Source organism: Vidua macroura, chromosome 21, assembly GCF_024509145.1.
Source record: "Vidua macroura isolate BioBank_ID:100142 chromosome 21, ASM2450914v1, whole genome shotgun sequence".
Classification (NCBI taxonomy): domain Eukaryota; kingdom Metazoa; phylum Chordata; class Aves; order Passeriformes; family Viduidae; genus Vidua; species Vidua macroura.
Genome location: NC_071591.1, coordinates 10,800,496 through 10,818,674, shown reverse-complemented (window position 1 = coordinate 10,818,674; position 18,179 = coordinate 10,800,496). Strand labels below are relative to the sequence as shown.

The following is an 18,179-nucleotide window of genomic DNA, read 5'->3' as shown; positions in this document are numbered from 1 at the left end:
AAATTCTTCTCTGTGAGCGTGGTGAGGCCCTGGCACAGGGTGCCCAGAGAAGCTGTGGCTGCCCCTGGATCCCTGGAAGTGTTCAAGGCAGGGCTGGATGGGGCTTGGAGCAGCCTGGGACAGTAGAAGATGTCCCTGCCCATGGCAAGGGGAGGGACTGGATGAGCTTTAAGGTCAGTTCCAACCCAAGCCAGTCTGGGATTCTACAAATTCAACTTTTCAAACTCTGAAAATCTCCAGTGAGCACCTTGATGAACTTTAATGAAAATGCAAATTAAGGTTTGTTGACTGAGGCTGGATTATTCTCAGTTGCCCAGAGGAGAGGGATACATGAATCCCACTGAATTTAGTGGGAGCTGGGTTCCTCATTTCCAAGACACCACCAAAATACCCACATGAAGTAAAATTCCTATTGGTAAGAGGTTTGTACATTCTCCACTCTCAGAAGAAAGCCCTAAAGAACATTTAGCAGGTCCCTGCAATGCCCGGGTGACCCTGCCTGCTGTGGCACAGCTCCAGGGCCCAGCCCAGAGGTGGCACTGCCAATGTGCCACCTGGAATGCACTTCTAGAACTGCCCAGCTGTGCTCCACCAGCATCTCCAGAGCAGGCAGAAGTCCTCACACTGTCCCCATCCAGGGGAGCAGAGAGCAGCAGACAGGGAGACAGGATGTGGAGGTGTGAACTGCTCTCAACACATCAGCCCCAACGGAGCAGGCACCTCACAAGTTCAGGCCTGCTCAGTGTCCCTGGTGCCCTGAGCATGCTCTGACCTGTGAACACCTTCCTCTCTGGCTTTTCCTCCTCGTTCCTGTCTCATCTTTCCTTCTTCACTACCCGTTAGGTGATGTGTTTACAGCAGCATCCATCACCACAGCATCCAAGGAAGGCAGAAAGCTCCCAAAGGCTGAATTTCCTTCCCAACCTTGTCATTTTGCTTTTGCATTTCAATTATTTTCCTGACAACAGGCTGGAGAAGCTGAAGCTGGCTGGAGCAGGCAGTGAGCAAGGAGCAGAGCTGCTGTTACTGCACATATCTGCTGTTCCTCAATGGCAGCTTGGAAAGGTACAGATTCACAGCTCTTGTCCCAATGTGCTCTCAGTCTGCCTTAGCCATGACGAAAGTTTCCCATAAAAGCCCAGGATTCTGTGGAAGAGCCTGATAGAATCTTATTCCCTCTTTAACTTCCAAAACCCATTAACTTCTCCCTCTTATAACTGCCCTAGCTGGGAAGGAGTTTGGAACTAAGCTCTGGAGCAGAGGAGCAGGTGCTGGGGCAGCCCTGGGCAGTGTCCCCATGCCCTGCCAGCTCTGCAGTGTGGGCCCTGCCTTGGTGGCTCCTTGGGTGAGCCCGCGGGCCGGTGAGCCCAGCTGGAGAGCAGTGGCTTTCTGCAGCCACAGGGAATTTCCTGGAAGAGCAGCCCGGCGAGCCCAGTCCTGGATGGTGCCTTGCTGCAGGACTCCCTCTCCTTGGCTGGGATTCCTCCATCCCAATGGCAAGTTCAGAAAATAACGTAATGAAAACAGCCTTCATTTTTACTTTTTTTTTTTCTTTTTTTTTTTCCATTGCTCATTTTACTTTTCTGAGCTACTGCATACAGAGCCGAGTCTTTATTTTGGCTGCTGTCCTTCTGCAATATCGTTACCCGTGCGCAGAGGAAAAGCCCTCTGGAGATTTCCAATCCAAACAGGCCCTTGTTTTATCTACAACTATTTGAGTACATGACCTCAGATAACCCCATGGCCAACTGTGTGCCAAATTCAAACTGCAGCCATGGGAACTTTAAATACAAAGAAGATTTTCCAGCTTCCCTGCAAAGGGAAGGTGCTGAGTGTCTCGCTCTACTCGGGCTGATGGGGCCAGGGAGCCTGGCTGTGCCTGTGGGGGCCCGGCAATTGTGGCACCGCTGTGCCACAGATTCACCTCTGCCCGCGAAGCTGCACACACGAGTGACCCCTGCTACACACACAGTCACTGTCCTCTCCTCTTCTCAGGGCTCTGCAACGGCTTTGGATTACTGGAAAGACAAACAGCTGCACTTGGGCCAGCAGCCTCATCTGTAAGGCTGTGTTTGGATTCCTCCGGACAGGGGAGTTTTTCATCTTCATTAGTTGCTGTTCACAGCCACATCCACCATTATTCACTGGGTCAGAGCCTCCTGCTCTCTACTGCTGCTTACAAATCTAAATAAATCAATTAATCTGGTACTTTGAATGAAATTCAGAAGAATGTGGCAGCTAGTATTTCACAGACAAAATGCGCATGTGTGTGCCTCACTCTGCAAGTCCTTGGAAACAGGAGCTCAGAGAATTTAGGCACCAGATTCGGGGATGAGAATTTTTCATAGCAGTGCCTAATTTGCTTTTTCTCCCCAGATCAATACTTTCTCATGTATGCATTAATATGAAGGAGGAGAATCACAGAATCCCAGAGTGGTTTGGGAGGGAAGAGACATTAAAGTTCATCCAGTCCCACCCCTTGCCATGGGCAGGGACACCTCCCAGTATCCCAGGCTGCTCCAAGCTCTGTCCAACCTGGCTTTGGACAGTTCCAGGGATCCAGGGGCAGCCACAGCTTCTCTGGGCACTCTGTGCCAGGGCCTGCTCACCCTCACAGAAAAAAAATTCATCCTAATATCCCACCTAATGCTGACCTCCTCCAGCTTAAGTCCATTTCCCATTGTTCTAACACTACATGCACTTGTGAAAACTCTCTATCCAGGGAATGAATCCTAGAGCTGAATGCAAGCACAGAGGAAAATAATCTGAGCTCTAGGAACAGCACAGGAATTTGGTCTTGACAGTCTCCGGATCAGTTTCTGACACTGTCACACTGAACACATGCCCATGTTATTTCCCATCGGGAACCAACCCTGTGAGCAGGGCACAGCCCAGCGACCCCCGGGGTAGCTCTGCTTCTCCTCACTGGGGTTGTTATGTCTGTGGGATGGGGCACCAACCCTGCGGACTGGGCTGAGGACAACAGCTCATTTCACAAGTGGCTCCCCCAGCCACCACCACTTGCTTCCCGGGACCAGTCAGGCTTCCTGGGACCAGTCAGGTTTCCAGGCACCCAGGCTTGCCAGGACACACAGGCTTCCTGGGGCCCAGCACAGAAACACAGCTTTAAATAAACATCTTTGCAAAGGCAGTGTTCCACGGGGTGGGAGGGAGGATGAAACTCCAGGAATCACTTTGGCCCCCAGAGCAGCCCTGATGCTCCAGAGCAAGCCTGGGTCTGGGATCTGGGTCCTGTACCTGCTGCCAAGGAGGCTGATCACACCCACCTGGGGCAGTTTTCAGCTGTATGCAACAATACATTCAGTGCATTATCCAGAGACCTTTGCATTTCAAGGCTATTGTTATTTTGATCTTTACAAACTCTGGAAAAAATGAGTTCAATTAAATCTCATCATTAGGAATTTGCATAAGGTCACTTCAAGGCTTCGGCATTTCCTCTGGTTCAGATCTCAGTGCTCTTGGTGTTTCCCCTCCTCACTTATAACCCTGTTGCTGTAGGGCATTTCAAGTAAATCATCCACTAGCAGTTTCCTCCCTTCAGCAACATGCATCCAGTTTTTCATTCAGGCTAAATGAAGCTTCAACTGCTTTATACAGCAGGAGCCCAGTTAAAGGTACAGCATCACCTGTAGAGAGGGCAGCTTTCCCCTCAATTAAAAAAAAATAAGAAGAAAACATATTAATTTGGACTCCATTAGTGGGAGGAAAGATTTAGTTGCATTTGGCAGCACAAGTGCAAGCAATGAACGAATACTTACATATTCCCTGACAAATTCATTTGTGAAGCACGAAGAGCCCTTTTCACTCAGAATAATGGAGAAACACCCTTGGAAGCTGTGAGCTGTGCGCAGCCATGGCAGGGCTACGGCGAGGGGCACATGAGCTCCACGCTGCTCCACATGCTGGGGTGTCTGGACACAGAGATAAGCACCCACCTAACTTTGAGCTGAAGCTCAAACTTCAGATTTTGAACTGCCAGGAGGGTCCAAAATGAATGGGTATCACCAGGGTAGGGCTGATCCCCCAGCCCCAAGGCTGGGGCTTCATGCCCAGAGCCAAGAGCAGGCAGTGTCGGAGCTGGGGGGCTCCCGGAGAGCCCTGCAGGCACCGACCACGTTGTCCCTTTTCGGCCGGGGCCGGGCACCGGAGGCTGGGGGCACGCTGGCCAGAGTGCCCTGAGCTCTGGGCTTGCAGGGCTCCGGCCAGCAAAAGCCCGTGCTGAGCCAGTGCAGACAGAGCCCTCCTGCGCCCTCCCCTCTCTGCACATCTGGGCAGCTGCAGAGCGAGCCAGACTGGGGAGCTGAGCTGGGACAAAATTAACCATCTGGTTTTGACAGGCCTGTTTCAAGTGGGATCAGTTCCCTCATCCTTCAGCCCTGCAGTTAAACGAGGGGACTTGGGACGGGGGAGGGAGGTGGTTGTGCTGGGACGAGGGAGGTGAGAGAGGGGCTGGGGCAGGAAGCAGAGGCCCGGCTCCATCCGGCTTTACTGGCTGCCTGCACCGACTTAAAACTGTCATGAAATCCTGGCAGAGACATCCCAGTCCCATTTCCAACAGACCCTGAGGAACCATCCAGTGCTCTTCTGGCTCTCCTTTGCAAATGGCTTGTAGGAGCTGGGCCCACCGAGACCATTCACATGCCTAATTGCACCCATGAACATCACTGCACTATCACTGCACCCTGGTGACGGGTGAATCTCGTCCTGTCTCTGACACAGACCCTGGCTTAAGTTTTCAAAGCCTTTCATATTTTCCCAAAAGGGTATTTTCAATGTTAAAACACAATAATGCCTCAAACTAGTGGGGATCTTTCCACCTAACCTTTTCCCTCTGCTTATTCCATATCCTCTACTGACACAGCTATCTCTCTCCTGCTAAGCAACCGGCTCTGTACGCATGGATGACTCTTTGCAACTGCAAAAATAACTTGACTGATGCGGCTTAGGTAGGAGAATCTGAGTGTGTGCATTCCTTCTGCGGCTGGCCCCAGGAAAAGGACACCCTGCCACTTCCAAACCTGGGAGGTCTTTGAGAGCTTGGCAGCAGTCCCTGGGAGGCCCGTCATTAGCCATTTCAAACTGGCTGTAGCGCGGCGCTGAATGGGAGCCCCGGACAAAGCCCCGCCGAGCTATCGTCAGGAAAGGCTCCCGGGCCTGGCAGGGGCTGTTAACAGTAACAATGATGACAATATAGCTGGGATTTTCAGGGGTGGGGACTTCAAAGAAGCCCTAAAGAGGTATTTTTCATTAAGGAGTAAGAAAGCAGCTGAGTATTGCTTTTGGCACTAAAACTGAATATGAATGTTACTGCGGTAAGTCACAGATCAGCGACAGCATAAATTGGCACTGATTTAAATATGCATGAGCTGCCTTTCTGTTTTTCTCCCATTCCATCGGACAAACCAGCAGCCCTTGGACCTTCCCTCACGGACCCTGGGATGCTCCAGTGCTTATGAACACCAAGGAGCAGCCAGCAAGCCCCTGAGCAGTGCCTGTGAGGTGCCACTGCTGTGACCACACATCGATAGCACACTGTGGTGTCAGCTCAGGGCTCCAGCCTGAGCCCTGGCCACCCACAGCCTCCCCACAGCCTGCCCCCAGCTCAAACTGGGAGTGAGCCTGGGTCTCGCTGGGCAGGAATCACAGGGACACCATGGCTGCAGCCAGGAGAGCAGTAGGGGCTGTTGGTCCACAGGGCCTTTTCTGCATTTAAACTCCAAATCTGCAATTCCTTGGGGGTGAAAAGGAAGATGATCATAAGGAAAAGTATCAGAGGGACACCATGAAAGACTTCTGTGACAGCAAGTCCTTCTCCTAACGGTGAAGATTTACTGATTGCTCTGCAGGTTCTGCATGGATGATGATGATAGCCTGGGGACAGAGTGCACTGATAACAGCCTCGAGTTGTGCCAGGGAGTTTCAGATTAGAGATGGTCAGACACTGGAACAGGCTACCCAGCCTAGAGAGATTTAAGAGTTGTGTGGATGTGGCACTTGGGGACATGGTTGGGGGAATGGTTGGATTTTATCTTGGAGGACTTTTCCAACTTTAATTATTCTGTGCTTCCATGATGAAACAATTACGAGCATATTCTGTCAGCAGCCATGGCCTGTCCTTGACAGCCTGGCGAGGTGACTGAAGGGCTCCTCAGAGCCAGACCGCACACCCTCCTCTCAGGTGACCCGTTGACTTTGCCAGGCCAGGTCTAGGAACCTTGTGTGGCTCAGGAGCCCCGTCCCACTGTAACCACCTGTGGTTTGTGTCCCTTTGAGCAAAGGCCAGGGCCAGCTTTTCCCCCTAAGAGCCCAAGCCCAGAGCTATCATATCCAGCCAGCAGGGAAACAATGCCCACGGGGTTTGCAGTGCAGATTGACTTTCACACCTCGCTGGCCACACAGAAGAAACCCAATCTAAACAGCGTAACTTTGCATAACCGATTATTTTCACTGGGGTAATCTGAGCCTGCCAGTAAATGCCCGTAAATGCAGCTGATCCAGGGAAGGTCCCACTCAGGGGAGGAACGGCCCCACAGCCGCGGGCAGCCGGAGCTGGCCAGGCCGAGGGAGGCTGCTCCTGGCTGTGGGTGGGTTTGGTCCTGAGGGCTGAGGCTCAACCGTTCACCACAGGGCCCTGTCTGCACGGAGGGAAGCACAAACAACTTCTGAGTGCCCAACTCCTTTGCACAGTCAGTGAGTGGAGTGTGCAAAGCCATGCTGAGGGAAGCAGGACAGCGAGGCAGGCCAGGGAGCAAGAGCTGTCTAGCTTTACTTGATGTCTTCTTACCTTTCTTTTCTACAATGTTCCAGATATTTTGAGAGGCTTCAGCTTTCAGGCTGACTCCCCAGTGACCTATTATCCTTGCACATTGATCACTCCATGCTGTCGCCATTCACATGACCTTGTTTGTAGAGAACCATATTCCTCCTCTGACTCCTCTGTCACCAACTTCCTTCTCTCCAACCACCAGCTCATTTCTTCCTGCCAGGATCAAGCTCAGTGATCTCCCCTTCTTTAAAGTCCACGAAGTTAGACTGGCAAATTAAAACCCCAACAGCTGGTCCACCCACACCTCTGCAGGGCACCCAACCAGGAGTGGGCTGCTGGAGGTGGAACAGTCCATACCATTAGTACACCTGGGATGTATCTTGTTTCTGAGATCCCTTGTGACTTCAAGGCACTGATCCAGCTGTGGATGGGAACTCCCATTTCAGCCAGATCAGTCTCAACATCTGGCTGCCCATGTGTCCCCTCCCCAGGCGTGAGCTGCAAATGTGAGGGATGGACAAGTAGGCAGGGGACAAGGGCTGTGGGACCACCCTCCTGGCTGCAGGACACCTTTAACCACAACATTTTAATGTGCAGTAACAACAATAAATCAGGCTGTGTTCATCTCAGACATCAGCCTCTCCCATTTGACTAAAATGCCTCAGCAGGAGGAACTATCCTAGAAATCATCAAGAGAAAAGCTAAGCTGGGAATGGGAATAGAGAAGCTTTTGGGCATAAGACAAAGCCAGGCTTTCACCTGCATCCTGTCCCAGCACTTCCATGAATGAAAGGGTGATCAACCCTGACTGTGTGTCTTAAATTAGGACAAATAAATAATCCAAATCCCGTTATCTAAAGAAAAGATAATGACTCACAAGGAGCGTGCCCTGAATGTTACATTTTCCACCTTTGCCAAAACTCCTACACTGCCATTTCTCCCTCTGAGCTTTCTCAGCCAGATCCTACCTTGGGCTTAGCTGCATTTCATCACAATAGCTGCAAAATATCCTCTTCATCAAGACTGACACAATGCATGAATTGAGAAACTCATTTAAATGCTTTCTGTCTCTGTTTTGACCAGTATACTGCTGTGGCTCTCCCTGTTTCTGTGTCCCTGTTTCTTTGTTGTAGTCCTTGGATGAGAGGGTTTGCACAAACACAAGATGGTCTCTTCTATCCAGCCACTCATTCAGACCAGATGCACCTTGTGGGGACAAGGCCTTCCTTCCTGGAAAGGCCAAAGAACCCCATGGACGTTGCTGACCATCACCACCAGCTGGAAATGCCTTTGCAGCAGTAGGTGCTGAAGACAGTCCTGCACCACATCTCACCAGGACCCAAGGACACACAGTTTTGGCACAAGGAGTCACCTTGTCCAATTAATACCATGAGTAACAGATACAGGTTGGTTTATGCCATAGGAAGTGACACAGTTTAGTGACTAAGAGTCTTCAGATAAATGCTGCTTCCAAGGAAAGCTCCAAACATGCCTGGAGATCCCACATTCTTCCTCTGAAGGAACAAAGGTCTGCTGCTGGCACTGCTGTACACCAGGGATGGCTGCAGAGCTGTGCAGTCCCCACAAAGCACATTGTAGAAGTTAGTGGCATTTGCAACCACAGGACAATGGTTTTTGTGCAGGTTTCTCAACAGGACTTGGGAAAACATTGGCCTGATACTGAGTTGTGGAGTGCTGGAGTCCCTCTGCTCTGAAGCCAGGCTGGGAGAGTGGAGGGTGTTCAGCCTGGAGAAGGCTCCACAGAGACCTCAGAGCCCCTTCCAGGGCCTCAAGGGGCTCCAGAAGAGCTGGAGAGGGACTGGGGACAAGGGATGGAGGGACAGGACACAGGGAATGGCTTCCCAGTGCCAGAGGGCAGGGCTGGATGGGAGATTGGGAATTAGGAATTGTTCCCTGGGAGGGTGGGCAGGCCCTGGCACAGGGTGCCCAGAGCAGCTGTGGCTGCCCCTGGATCCCTGGCAGTGCCCAAGGCCAGGCTGGACAGGGCTGGGAGCGGCCTGGGACAGTGGGAGGTGTCCCTGCCATGGCAGGGGGTGGGACTGCATGGGCTTTAAGGTCCTTGCACCCAAAGCATTCCATGATCTTTGTGCTGCTCCCATTCAAACACCAGGAGCTGGCCAAGCCACCCTCACCATGACATACAAACAAAGAACATTATAAGGGCACTAATGTTGAAAAGGAGCAGAAACTACACAGTGCATAAAACATGGGAATTTTGGCTTCTTGACACAGTCAATACACTGAACTATGACCTCAGGAGGCACAGGGGACTGGAAGCCAACAGAATTTAAACTGGCTAAAAATCTCGTGTTTTCTCATGACATTTGAGAGAAACCATGGGGACAGTTTTCTCAGGACACATGGGAGTTAGAGCTGTGTCACTGCCTTCTCCAGAGTTCCTCGTTTTCCTTACAGTCACTCCATCACTGTCACCCGCTGACCCTTCATTACTTTCTCCCAGTGCACCAGCTTCTCTGCTGACCAACACACTTCACAGTCTGTCCAAACCCATGAGAGGAAGAAAAAGCCTTGTACAGGCTGTATAAAAGGACATTTACTCTCTACTACATTGTGTCTTCTTTTCTATGCTAGTCTAAATACAAGTGCTGTTTTCACTGCCAATCGTTGTTTGCTTGTGCTGTTTCCACTGGCTAAAACCAGCATTTTTCCTGCTAGTGTTGCCCTCCAGGAAAAACCACACATTCATACCTTTCTTGCATTTAGCACAGGACAACAAAACTGGTTCCCAGGAATAAGGATGGCTTCCTCAAAAGAAAACATTTGCTGTCAGCTGAGGTTTGACCTCTAATGGCTAATTTGGCATCATCATTTTGAGCACTGGAATACATAACACTGTGAAAAATTAACAGCTTCCCCCCCTCCCTGCTGAAGTTTAATTTCTGCCTGCAGCTTTGCAAGTGAAAATAAAAGAACCGAAATAAATACCCAAACCGAAACCTTGGGTACAGTCTCTCACATACATCCACAAAGAGAACCTCAAGACAAAGATCTGTAAGGGAAATTTCACTGGAAACCGAGCTTTTACAGACACTGAGAAAGAAAGTCTGCAACATGAGACCGTCTTCCTTGAAGAAACACAGCTGATCCCAGCTCTGACTGCCACTGGGCTGTGTAAAACATAAACTTCACGCTAACCCTATGAAAACAGTCAACATGAGAGAGAGACAACAGTCTGCTCCGAGCTGCTGAAAGGGGAAAAAAACCTCTCAGGCTGTCATTCTCCCCTTGCTGTGACCTTCATGCTCCACTGAATTTCTGAAGATACTGAAATCTTGGCAGGGAAGTGTACAGTCTGTGGGAACCAGGCAGTGACGGCTGGGCTCGCTGCTGAGAATTAGGCCCAGTCGAGCCCTTTTTCTGGGGACTCTGAGTTTTATGTGGCCAACAGGACAGGGCTAAGCCAACTCCAGGCTGGGAATTTTACAGAATTGGTGCTGTGTGCTCTCACGTATCATGTTGCAAAGCCATCATGGACAGAGTGCTGCCCTCCTGCCTGGCAACCACAAGTTGGAGCTTGCTCAGTGTCTACTGGTACCTAAAGGGGTTCCAGGAGAGCTGGAGAGGGACTTGGGACAAGGACCTGGAGTAACAGGACACAGGGAATGGCTTCCCACTGCCAGAGGGCAGGGAGAGATGGAAGATTGGGAAAAAAATCTTCCTTGTGTGTGTGGGAAGGCCCTGGCACAGGTCGTCCTGGCACAGAATGGGCTGCCCCTGGACCTCTGGAAGTGTCCAAGGCCAGGTTGGATGAGGCTTGGAGCACCCTGAGATAGTGGAAGGCATCCCTGCCTGTGGCAGGGGGGTTGGAACTGGATGAGTTTTAAGGTCCCGATCTTTGTGCTGCTTCGGGGTGTCCCCACCCCCTGCGAGTAACAGTGACCACTCACCCCGTCTTCTCACTATCATTTATAAACCATTAGAGATTAGCAAATAAAAATCTCAACCAGAGACTGAAAAGAAGCAGAATTTGCCATGACAAGTTATCCCAGAGTCTGATGGTATTTAATGACTGTCGTGTAGAGCCACTCCACACAAAGAGCTGGTCCCTCTCAGCGAGGCGCTGTGTCAGGGCGAGGAGCATTTGCCACTCAGCCACTCAGCCAGCCCTGGACAAGTACCTCTGGAGGGAAATTCGCTCCTTCAACAGGATAATACCAGCTGTGCTTCCTGGCTGGAGCCTTTGCAGCACAGGCTGTAGATTACATCGGAATTGCCAAACCCAGGATAAACAAAAAGATTAAGAGGGCCTCACCCTTTGTGTTGAACAATCGCACTCTGAAGCAAGAAATCACAGCCCACGTCGTGGGCAGGCACCAGTTTGGGTGACTGGGGAGGAGTAAGCAGCTCACTCACACATCTGGGGAAACCACAGATGCTCTTAATCACAGGTTTTCCTGACCTGTAGGCACTGACAAATTGCATCCTATGGATGAACCTTTTATTAAACCACAGAGGGTTTCCAAACAGTATTCTCTTTCTCAGCATTCCCAAGTCATTGAAATCCAGCACACGTGACCCTTCTAAATTCTTCATTTAGAGGGTGACACAGCACTTTCCAAAGAGATTTCAGGGCTGAAAGGAAGTAAATGGGGATGTGATGTTGCGTCGGTGGAAGGCAGCTCAAAAGCTGAACCAGGGGCTGTGAGAACATTTTTGAATTCTTTGATGATGTCTTGGCCCTACGGGAGCTGAAGATGCTTTTTGTCCTGAGTGACTCCCAAGGCCAACCCCTTGCTGTCTGCTGGGGCAGAAACATCTCATGAAATATGTAGCCTTTAAATCTTACTGGTTTTTCTCTGCGCATGGGGAAGGACGGCTGGTATTTTAAAATGAATGAAATGACTGTTGCTCAAGCCAGGAAAGGTGACCACAAAGCAAAATTGCCCTGGTTCCACTTCCATGCCACGCTGGAGCAGGAGATAGCTGCTCAGCTCACAACTGAGTGAGAAAGACGGTGCCTGGCAGTTCTCATCATCGTCTGGACCGACAGAGCAACCCACATAAAAGGAAGAAAAAAGCCTGCTGATCAGATTGGTGTGACAGAGGCTCATGAGAGACATGCACATTTTCAATCTAAACAACAGCTTGAGGGATCTATATTACTAATTATCAACTAATATTGCCAGAGTTCCCAGGCTGGCTTCAAAGGTTCTCGCAAAGTGCCCCAAGTACAGGGTTTCCATCTCATCATAAGGCTTTTTTCTTTGTCTCTGCTAAATGGATTGCTCCATCCTGGCCTCCCTCTGTGTAAGTCAGCTTGCACATGATGAGCTTTGCAGCAATGAAATTCGTTACCTTAACCACAAAAAACCAGAAACATTTGCTGCAACTGTTAGAATTCTTTTGCACCTAATTTAAAAAAAAAAAAAAGGTGGTTTCCTCTCTTCCTCCCCCCTCCTCCCCGCCTACTCCTAATCCCATGCTAACACCTTTGTAAAAGCTGGGGTGAGTAGTTTGGAAACTGAAAGGGAGGGGGGCAAAAAAAATAGAAAAATATATCAGATCTCCAGACAATGAAATTGAGCAGCTATCTCTCATATCCTGCAGTGCTCAGGCTGAGGTCATAAGTTAAACAGGACATCAGAATAGTTGATGTAATTTGCTTATTTAGGATCAGAGCATTGCAGTGGCGTGCAAGAGACAACCTATTTGAATGTGCAGATAATCCCCCCATCAATGTGGGGCTGTTCAGATGCACAAACTGCAGCTGGAGCCTGGGATTTTTTTCCCCTGCACATTTATTTTTGCAGGGGATATAATTGCAATCATTTTTCCTTGCAGGAAAGCCTTGAAACCTCACCTGGGATCAGCCTCCTGTTGTGTAAGGTATTGTTCAAGCGGGGTCCCTGCCCCAGCCAGCTTAAAGGCTAAAGGGTCAAGTGAAACAGAGGGTGGGAAAGGAAAGAGAGGCCCGGGGGAGGTGGGGGTAGCACAGTGGCTCTGCAGGACCCAGGTCCCCCAGCCCGCTCCCCCCGCCCCGTACCCGAGCGAAGCCTCAGACCCAGAATGAGCTGAGCAGCAGCTACACTTTTCAGTAAAGCCCAGCACAGCTTTTCTGCAGATGGACAGGCCCTCCTGGCTCCAAACCCAGCTGCAAAGCCTCACACCAGTGAGGGTTTTACAGCAGTTAGAAACCTTTAACCACAAGGTTCTTCCAGATTCCAGGAGGAATTTCTTGGTGAGCCCAAACAACACTGAACACAGTTGTCCCTTCAAGCCATAGTGACAAACCCTTGTGATATACAGATGTAAAGCTAACAACTTGCAGTGTTTATCTCCTCAGTTTATCACCATCCAAGTTGGGATTCTTCCCTGTCAGCAGCACTGCTCACCCCAAGCCTGCCAGCCCTGTGCCTCCACTGATCTCCACTGATTCCACACCAGTGTTCTTTCACTGACACAAGCTGGCTGGGCCAGACACCTCAGCCATGGGAAGTGAAACATCCTGGGCCCTCGGGCTCACCAAGCAGTCAGTGACAAGGCCCTGGCACAGTGGCAGGTTCAGAGGCGTAGCCCACGCCTGCTTTGGGTGGACTCTCAATCACATGGCATGGAAAAGCAAGATGGCAAAAGTCACACCAGTCATCCAGGTAATGGATCCTGCCAAAACATGGCTGTGCTCAAGAGACAATTCATTCTCCTTTAAGAGACTGGAATGACATGAAGTTCATGTTCTCCTGTTGTCCCACCAGGCCATACCCAAGTGTCACAGCAGGATGTCCCAGACAGGGACAGCACCAGGAAGGATGGGAGACAACCACTGCTGCACCTGGGAGAGGAGCTGAATTTCACCCCATTACAAAATGACCCTGCTGTCAGCTGTCTGTGCCCATGGACTGGAGCCCATGCCCTCTTCAGCAGGTTTGGGTGTTTTGACTTCTTGAACTGCTAGTTTTGTGTTAGAATCTCCTCTAAGCTGTGGAGAACAGAGCATCACTGATCTCCTGGCTGAGTCGGGCTGTGAGCTGACGCTAAGACTGCCCACAACAGCCTCCAAGAACTCCATAGAGATCTTCCTGACTACTGTAAGGGTTCAGCATGTTGAATTGATCATGTCTGAACACCCCAAACATTATTTCACACTGTCCCTTCCTGAAGGAAGTATTTCAGCTGTCTGAAAAGAAGAAAAATCCAAGATCCTCAAATGCTTGCAGAGGTGAATGGCACATGTTATTTGCATTTCAAATACAAGGAATGGATTTGTAACATTTTAAGGCTATGAAATGTAGAACTTCTGTAGGGTTTTTTTGCTTGTCACCAAAATATAGAATTAATCTTATTTTCACTCAGCCCCACTAAAACGTTCCTCACCAAAGGCACCCAGCTACAGTTACTGTAGGGGTGGCTTCACCAGGATCATCACTGAGTCTTTACCATGCAGCACTTGAGGAACACATGGAATGAAAACGTCATTCCTGCACCATCACTGACACCTTTGGCAGCAGTCTCCACTCCTGAAGCCTTTAACTGGAGCAACCAAGCTGAAGCCCAGCACAAGTGGGAGCAAAAGTGCTGAGCAGCCCCTGGATGACACTCCCTGTGCACTTGCTGCTCTAGGTCAGACAGAGGTAGCCAGTATTGGCCATTGTTTTAACAGAAGCAGTATTTTGGCAGGGTTACAAAGCAAGCCCATTCTTTACATCTGCAAAAGAGAACCCATCCATCCCTGCTGAGGGAGATGACAGAGGAAACGTATTTTCCAGCAGTCTTGGGTACAACATTGAATTAGGACCTATTTTTACCACGTGCTCGGCACTACATGCATTAATGGTTATGATAACATTTGCTGCCATATTCACTCCAGTCATTTACAGAACAGAACCCAGGAGACAAAACAAGCTCCTGCTCCATAAGACAGAGGGAGCAGGCAGGATGCCACATTGCTTCCTGAGACACACAGCCAGGGCTGATGACACAGATAACCCATCCCGTGCTGGTGGGTCAGGCCCAGCTCCATGCAGGAGAGGGAGGAAAGGAGTCCAGCTCAGGGGTCAGTACTGCCCATCCTCCTCCTCCTGCCTAGCACAGACACAGCAGCACTTGGCTCTTTCTGGAGCCCTGCTTGTGTGCCCACCATGCTCCCCCACTGTAGGGGCAGCCAAAACACTCTGTCACCGCTCTGTCACCCCTCAGCAAAGTGCTCTACAAGGAGGAGCAGAGCTCAGAGCAGTCAGGGAGCCACAAGGTCTGTGACCCAGCTCCGGAGCAGCACAGACAGGCTAGCAAGCACAGCTCAGCAGTTTCAGGATCTGGCCTCCATCCTAATTAAGCCCAATTAGGTTTAGAAAGAATGAGGATGTTTTAGGAAGGATATATAAAAGAACTGCTGAGGTCTCTGTAGGCCATGTGGGCCCAGAGCACCCTCCTGAAGGCAGAAATTGCCTCTGTTGATGTGGGCTGTCAGTTTTCCAGAGTGCTGAAGGATGATCCCTCTCCCTGTGCAGCCCACAGCTCCCCTTGCACACAGCCCCGGGAAGTGCAGCTGGGAGAGCTGGGATTCTCCTCCAGAGGATCAGCAGCACATCAGCCAAATCTATGCTGTCTGCAGAGACAGCTGAGCAAAATCTGCTCCAAAATGACAAGGCCTTAAATGAAGGTAAATATGATTCAGAACAGGGAGAAGTCTGACAAATCAGCATCTTCCCATACTGAGGGGTATAGAACATGCAGCTGTTCCACCACCACAATTTACAGGGAAGGCATTTCTCCTGGAAGTAAGAGAACACTTAGTATATATTCCTAGCCAGATTGATTACCCCTATTTATATTGTAAACTAAGATAGCATGTACTAAACCCATAGAGTCAACCAGTTCCAGACCCCAGATGCTGAGTGAGGGGTCAGTTTTCCATTGTCTGCTGCACAGTCTCGTGCATTTATTAGAGACCACAGAGTTTCCTGCAGCATGGTTTTGTGTGTATGTGTGTTTGCTTATTTTTGTGGTATTTCAACAACCATCAGGAGGAACACTGCTATTTCACGGGATGTCAGGGAACTGGAGAATCCATGAGGTTTTTTAAAGGTTTGTTTAAAACAGCCAAGAAGCCAGCGTGCCACTATAAATATATGTATGTATAACAACTGCAATCTGTTCTGGGACAATAAAACCACAGGACTGAAGGCAGTATCCCATTAGCTGAATATATCCATTTATCCTGCAGCAAGATGAACCCCTGTTCTGTGGATCTGACCTGCAGGGAGCTTCGTCAGTCTCCTCTCACAGCCAACCCGCTCAGCTGGACAACTCTCATTTGCTTTCTAAGTTACAGATCCAGTTTCAACATGTGACAGCAGATATAAACAGAGGTTCAGGACACGCTCTCTGGTGTGTCTGCTCCTACACCACTTGTGCAATTCCACTGGGCCAGGAGACCCCAGATCTCTACCATGAGGCACTGAGCCAGACTCATTGGCTTTTTTATCCCTAAGAAAAAGCTAATTTTCTAACCAATTTGCTTCTTTTTCTCTCTTTAAACACTGATAAGGTGAGAGATGTTGAAGTTCCTTGTTGGTTTATAATGCAGTTTGGGAAGGGATAGGTTTAGGTGTGTTGCTGCAACAAATACAATAGTGAAATTAGAAGAGATGGTGATTTGAGCTAACACAATTAAAATTTATTCTTAACAGCAATCCATAGATATCCTGTGCCAATCACAATCTGGAACCATCCACCAGCATGGACATGAATTAACCTAATAGCTTCTGAAAAAAAAAAAAGAAGTCCTATGAAAAAATCCTCCTATTAAAGTAATTAAGTGTTAACAGAATCACAGAGCCATAATTAAACATGGTTTATAATTAAAACAGCATGTGTCCTAGACAGAGAACACAGCAACAAAGAGAGTCCAACCATGACAACTGATGCCAAAACACCGGCCAAGCACCAAAAATCAGAAAAACAGGCGAGTTTCTAGTAAAGCTGCAGATGCAGAACCTCTGATCCTCTGACTGAGCCCTCAGCACTGTGACGGATGTGACTGCACTCAGAACTCCTCACGGCTTTTCCAGGTGCTGCCAAAGTTCAAGCAGAACTCTTGGGAACCAAGAAGACACTGAGTGCAAGGCCCAGGACACCAAGGCAGCGCAGGGAACAGTGAGTGAGCGGGAGCCGGGGCTGGAGCCAGCCTTGTCCTACCTGGCAGCGGCTGAAGATGTCACCCAGGGACACCTGCACGTTGAAGTGCTTCAGCACCTGCAGCGCCTGTTCCTTTGCCTTCTCGGAGCAGTTCACAGAGAAACACCTTCCTTCTCCCACCTGGGAGCGCAGCTGCAAACCAGAGACACCAGAGAGGCCAAGTGTCAGGGCACGTGGGGCTGTTCCGATACTCTTGTCTTGGTTTGAATTGGGAATAATGCTTGGAGTAGTGTGTGTCTACAGTCTGAACTCTGGTCTGAGCACCACCATTGGTAACCTAACAGCCACTGCTGCAAGAGCTCTGACTCCTGAAGCACTGCATGATTTTATGTGTATGAAACATGATTTAGGCTGGAGGAAGGGAGGCTCAGAGGGGACCTTCTCACTCTCTACAACTCCCTGACAGGAGGGTGCAGCCAGGGGGGTTGGTCTCTTCTCCCAGCTAACAAGTGACAGAACAAGAGGAAATGGCCTCAAGATGCTCCAAGGGAGGTTTAGATTGGATTTCAGGGAACATTTCTTCACAGAAAGGTGGTCAGGCATTGGAATGAGTTGTCTAGGGAGGTGTTCGAGTCATCTCTGTAAGTGTTCAAGAGTCATCTAGATGTGGCACTTGGAGTCATGGTTTAGAGGGGACCACAGTGGTGATGCTGGGTTAACAGCTGGACTTGATCATCCTAAAGGTCTTTTCCAACTTTAACAATTCCATGATTCTATTCTATAAAATATACCCAAGTCCCATCAACTCATAATTTGGTGAGGTGGTGCAGACAGGGGCAGCAAAAGGAAACTGAATTCAATCCCAGCTTTCTGATGAAACTTGGCCAGATCCCACAGAGTGTGCCAAAGCACAATGATGGAAACAATGTCCAGTGACCACTGCAACCCCTCTGATTCCCACAAACGTTTCACCTGGAGTTCCCTGGTGGCCAAGAAATTTGAAGGGGTTGATGTGGGCAGTCCCTCAATGTTTGTTCCACACTCTGCAGAGAAGTGTATCTGGGAATGAGCACTGGGAAGTCCCAGACACATCTTCATGACCATGCTAAGGACTCACAGGAGTGGGATCAGCTACACACCAGTAAAAGAGCCTGGCAGAGTCATCCCATCCTTGTGGAGGGCATCCAAAGGCAAGGGAACTGAGGGAACCAGACATTTCCCAGGAGTATTGTACTCTGGAAGCAGTTATTTTCCTTTTGCGATTCCCACACAGTAC

At 49.7% G+C, this 18,179-nt stretch overlaps 1 protein-coding gene across 5 annotated transcripts in view; it reads right to left on the bottom strand.

Annotated features, from left to right (window-relative positions):
- EXD3 (exonuclease 3'-5' domain containing 3) overlaps positions 1-18,179 on the bottom strand; it is a 254,817-nt gene that overhangs the window by 99,297 nt on the left and 137,341 nt on the right. For 4 of the 5 annotated variants that reach the window (XM_053996258.1, XM_053996259.1, XM_053996261.1 and 1 more), the window contains one exon: positions 16,964-17,095. In XM_053996258.1, the coding sequence (XP_053852233.1) occupies positions 16,964-17,095 (132 nt within the window). Of the gene's footprint in view, positions 1-16,427; positions 16,862-16,963; positions 17,096-18,179 lie in introns of those variants that run through there. The other variant, XM_053996262.1, reaches the window with a different exon arrangement.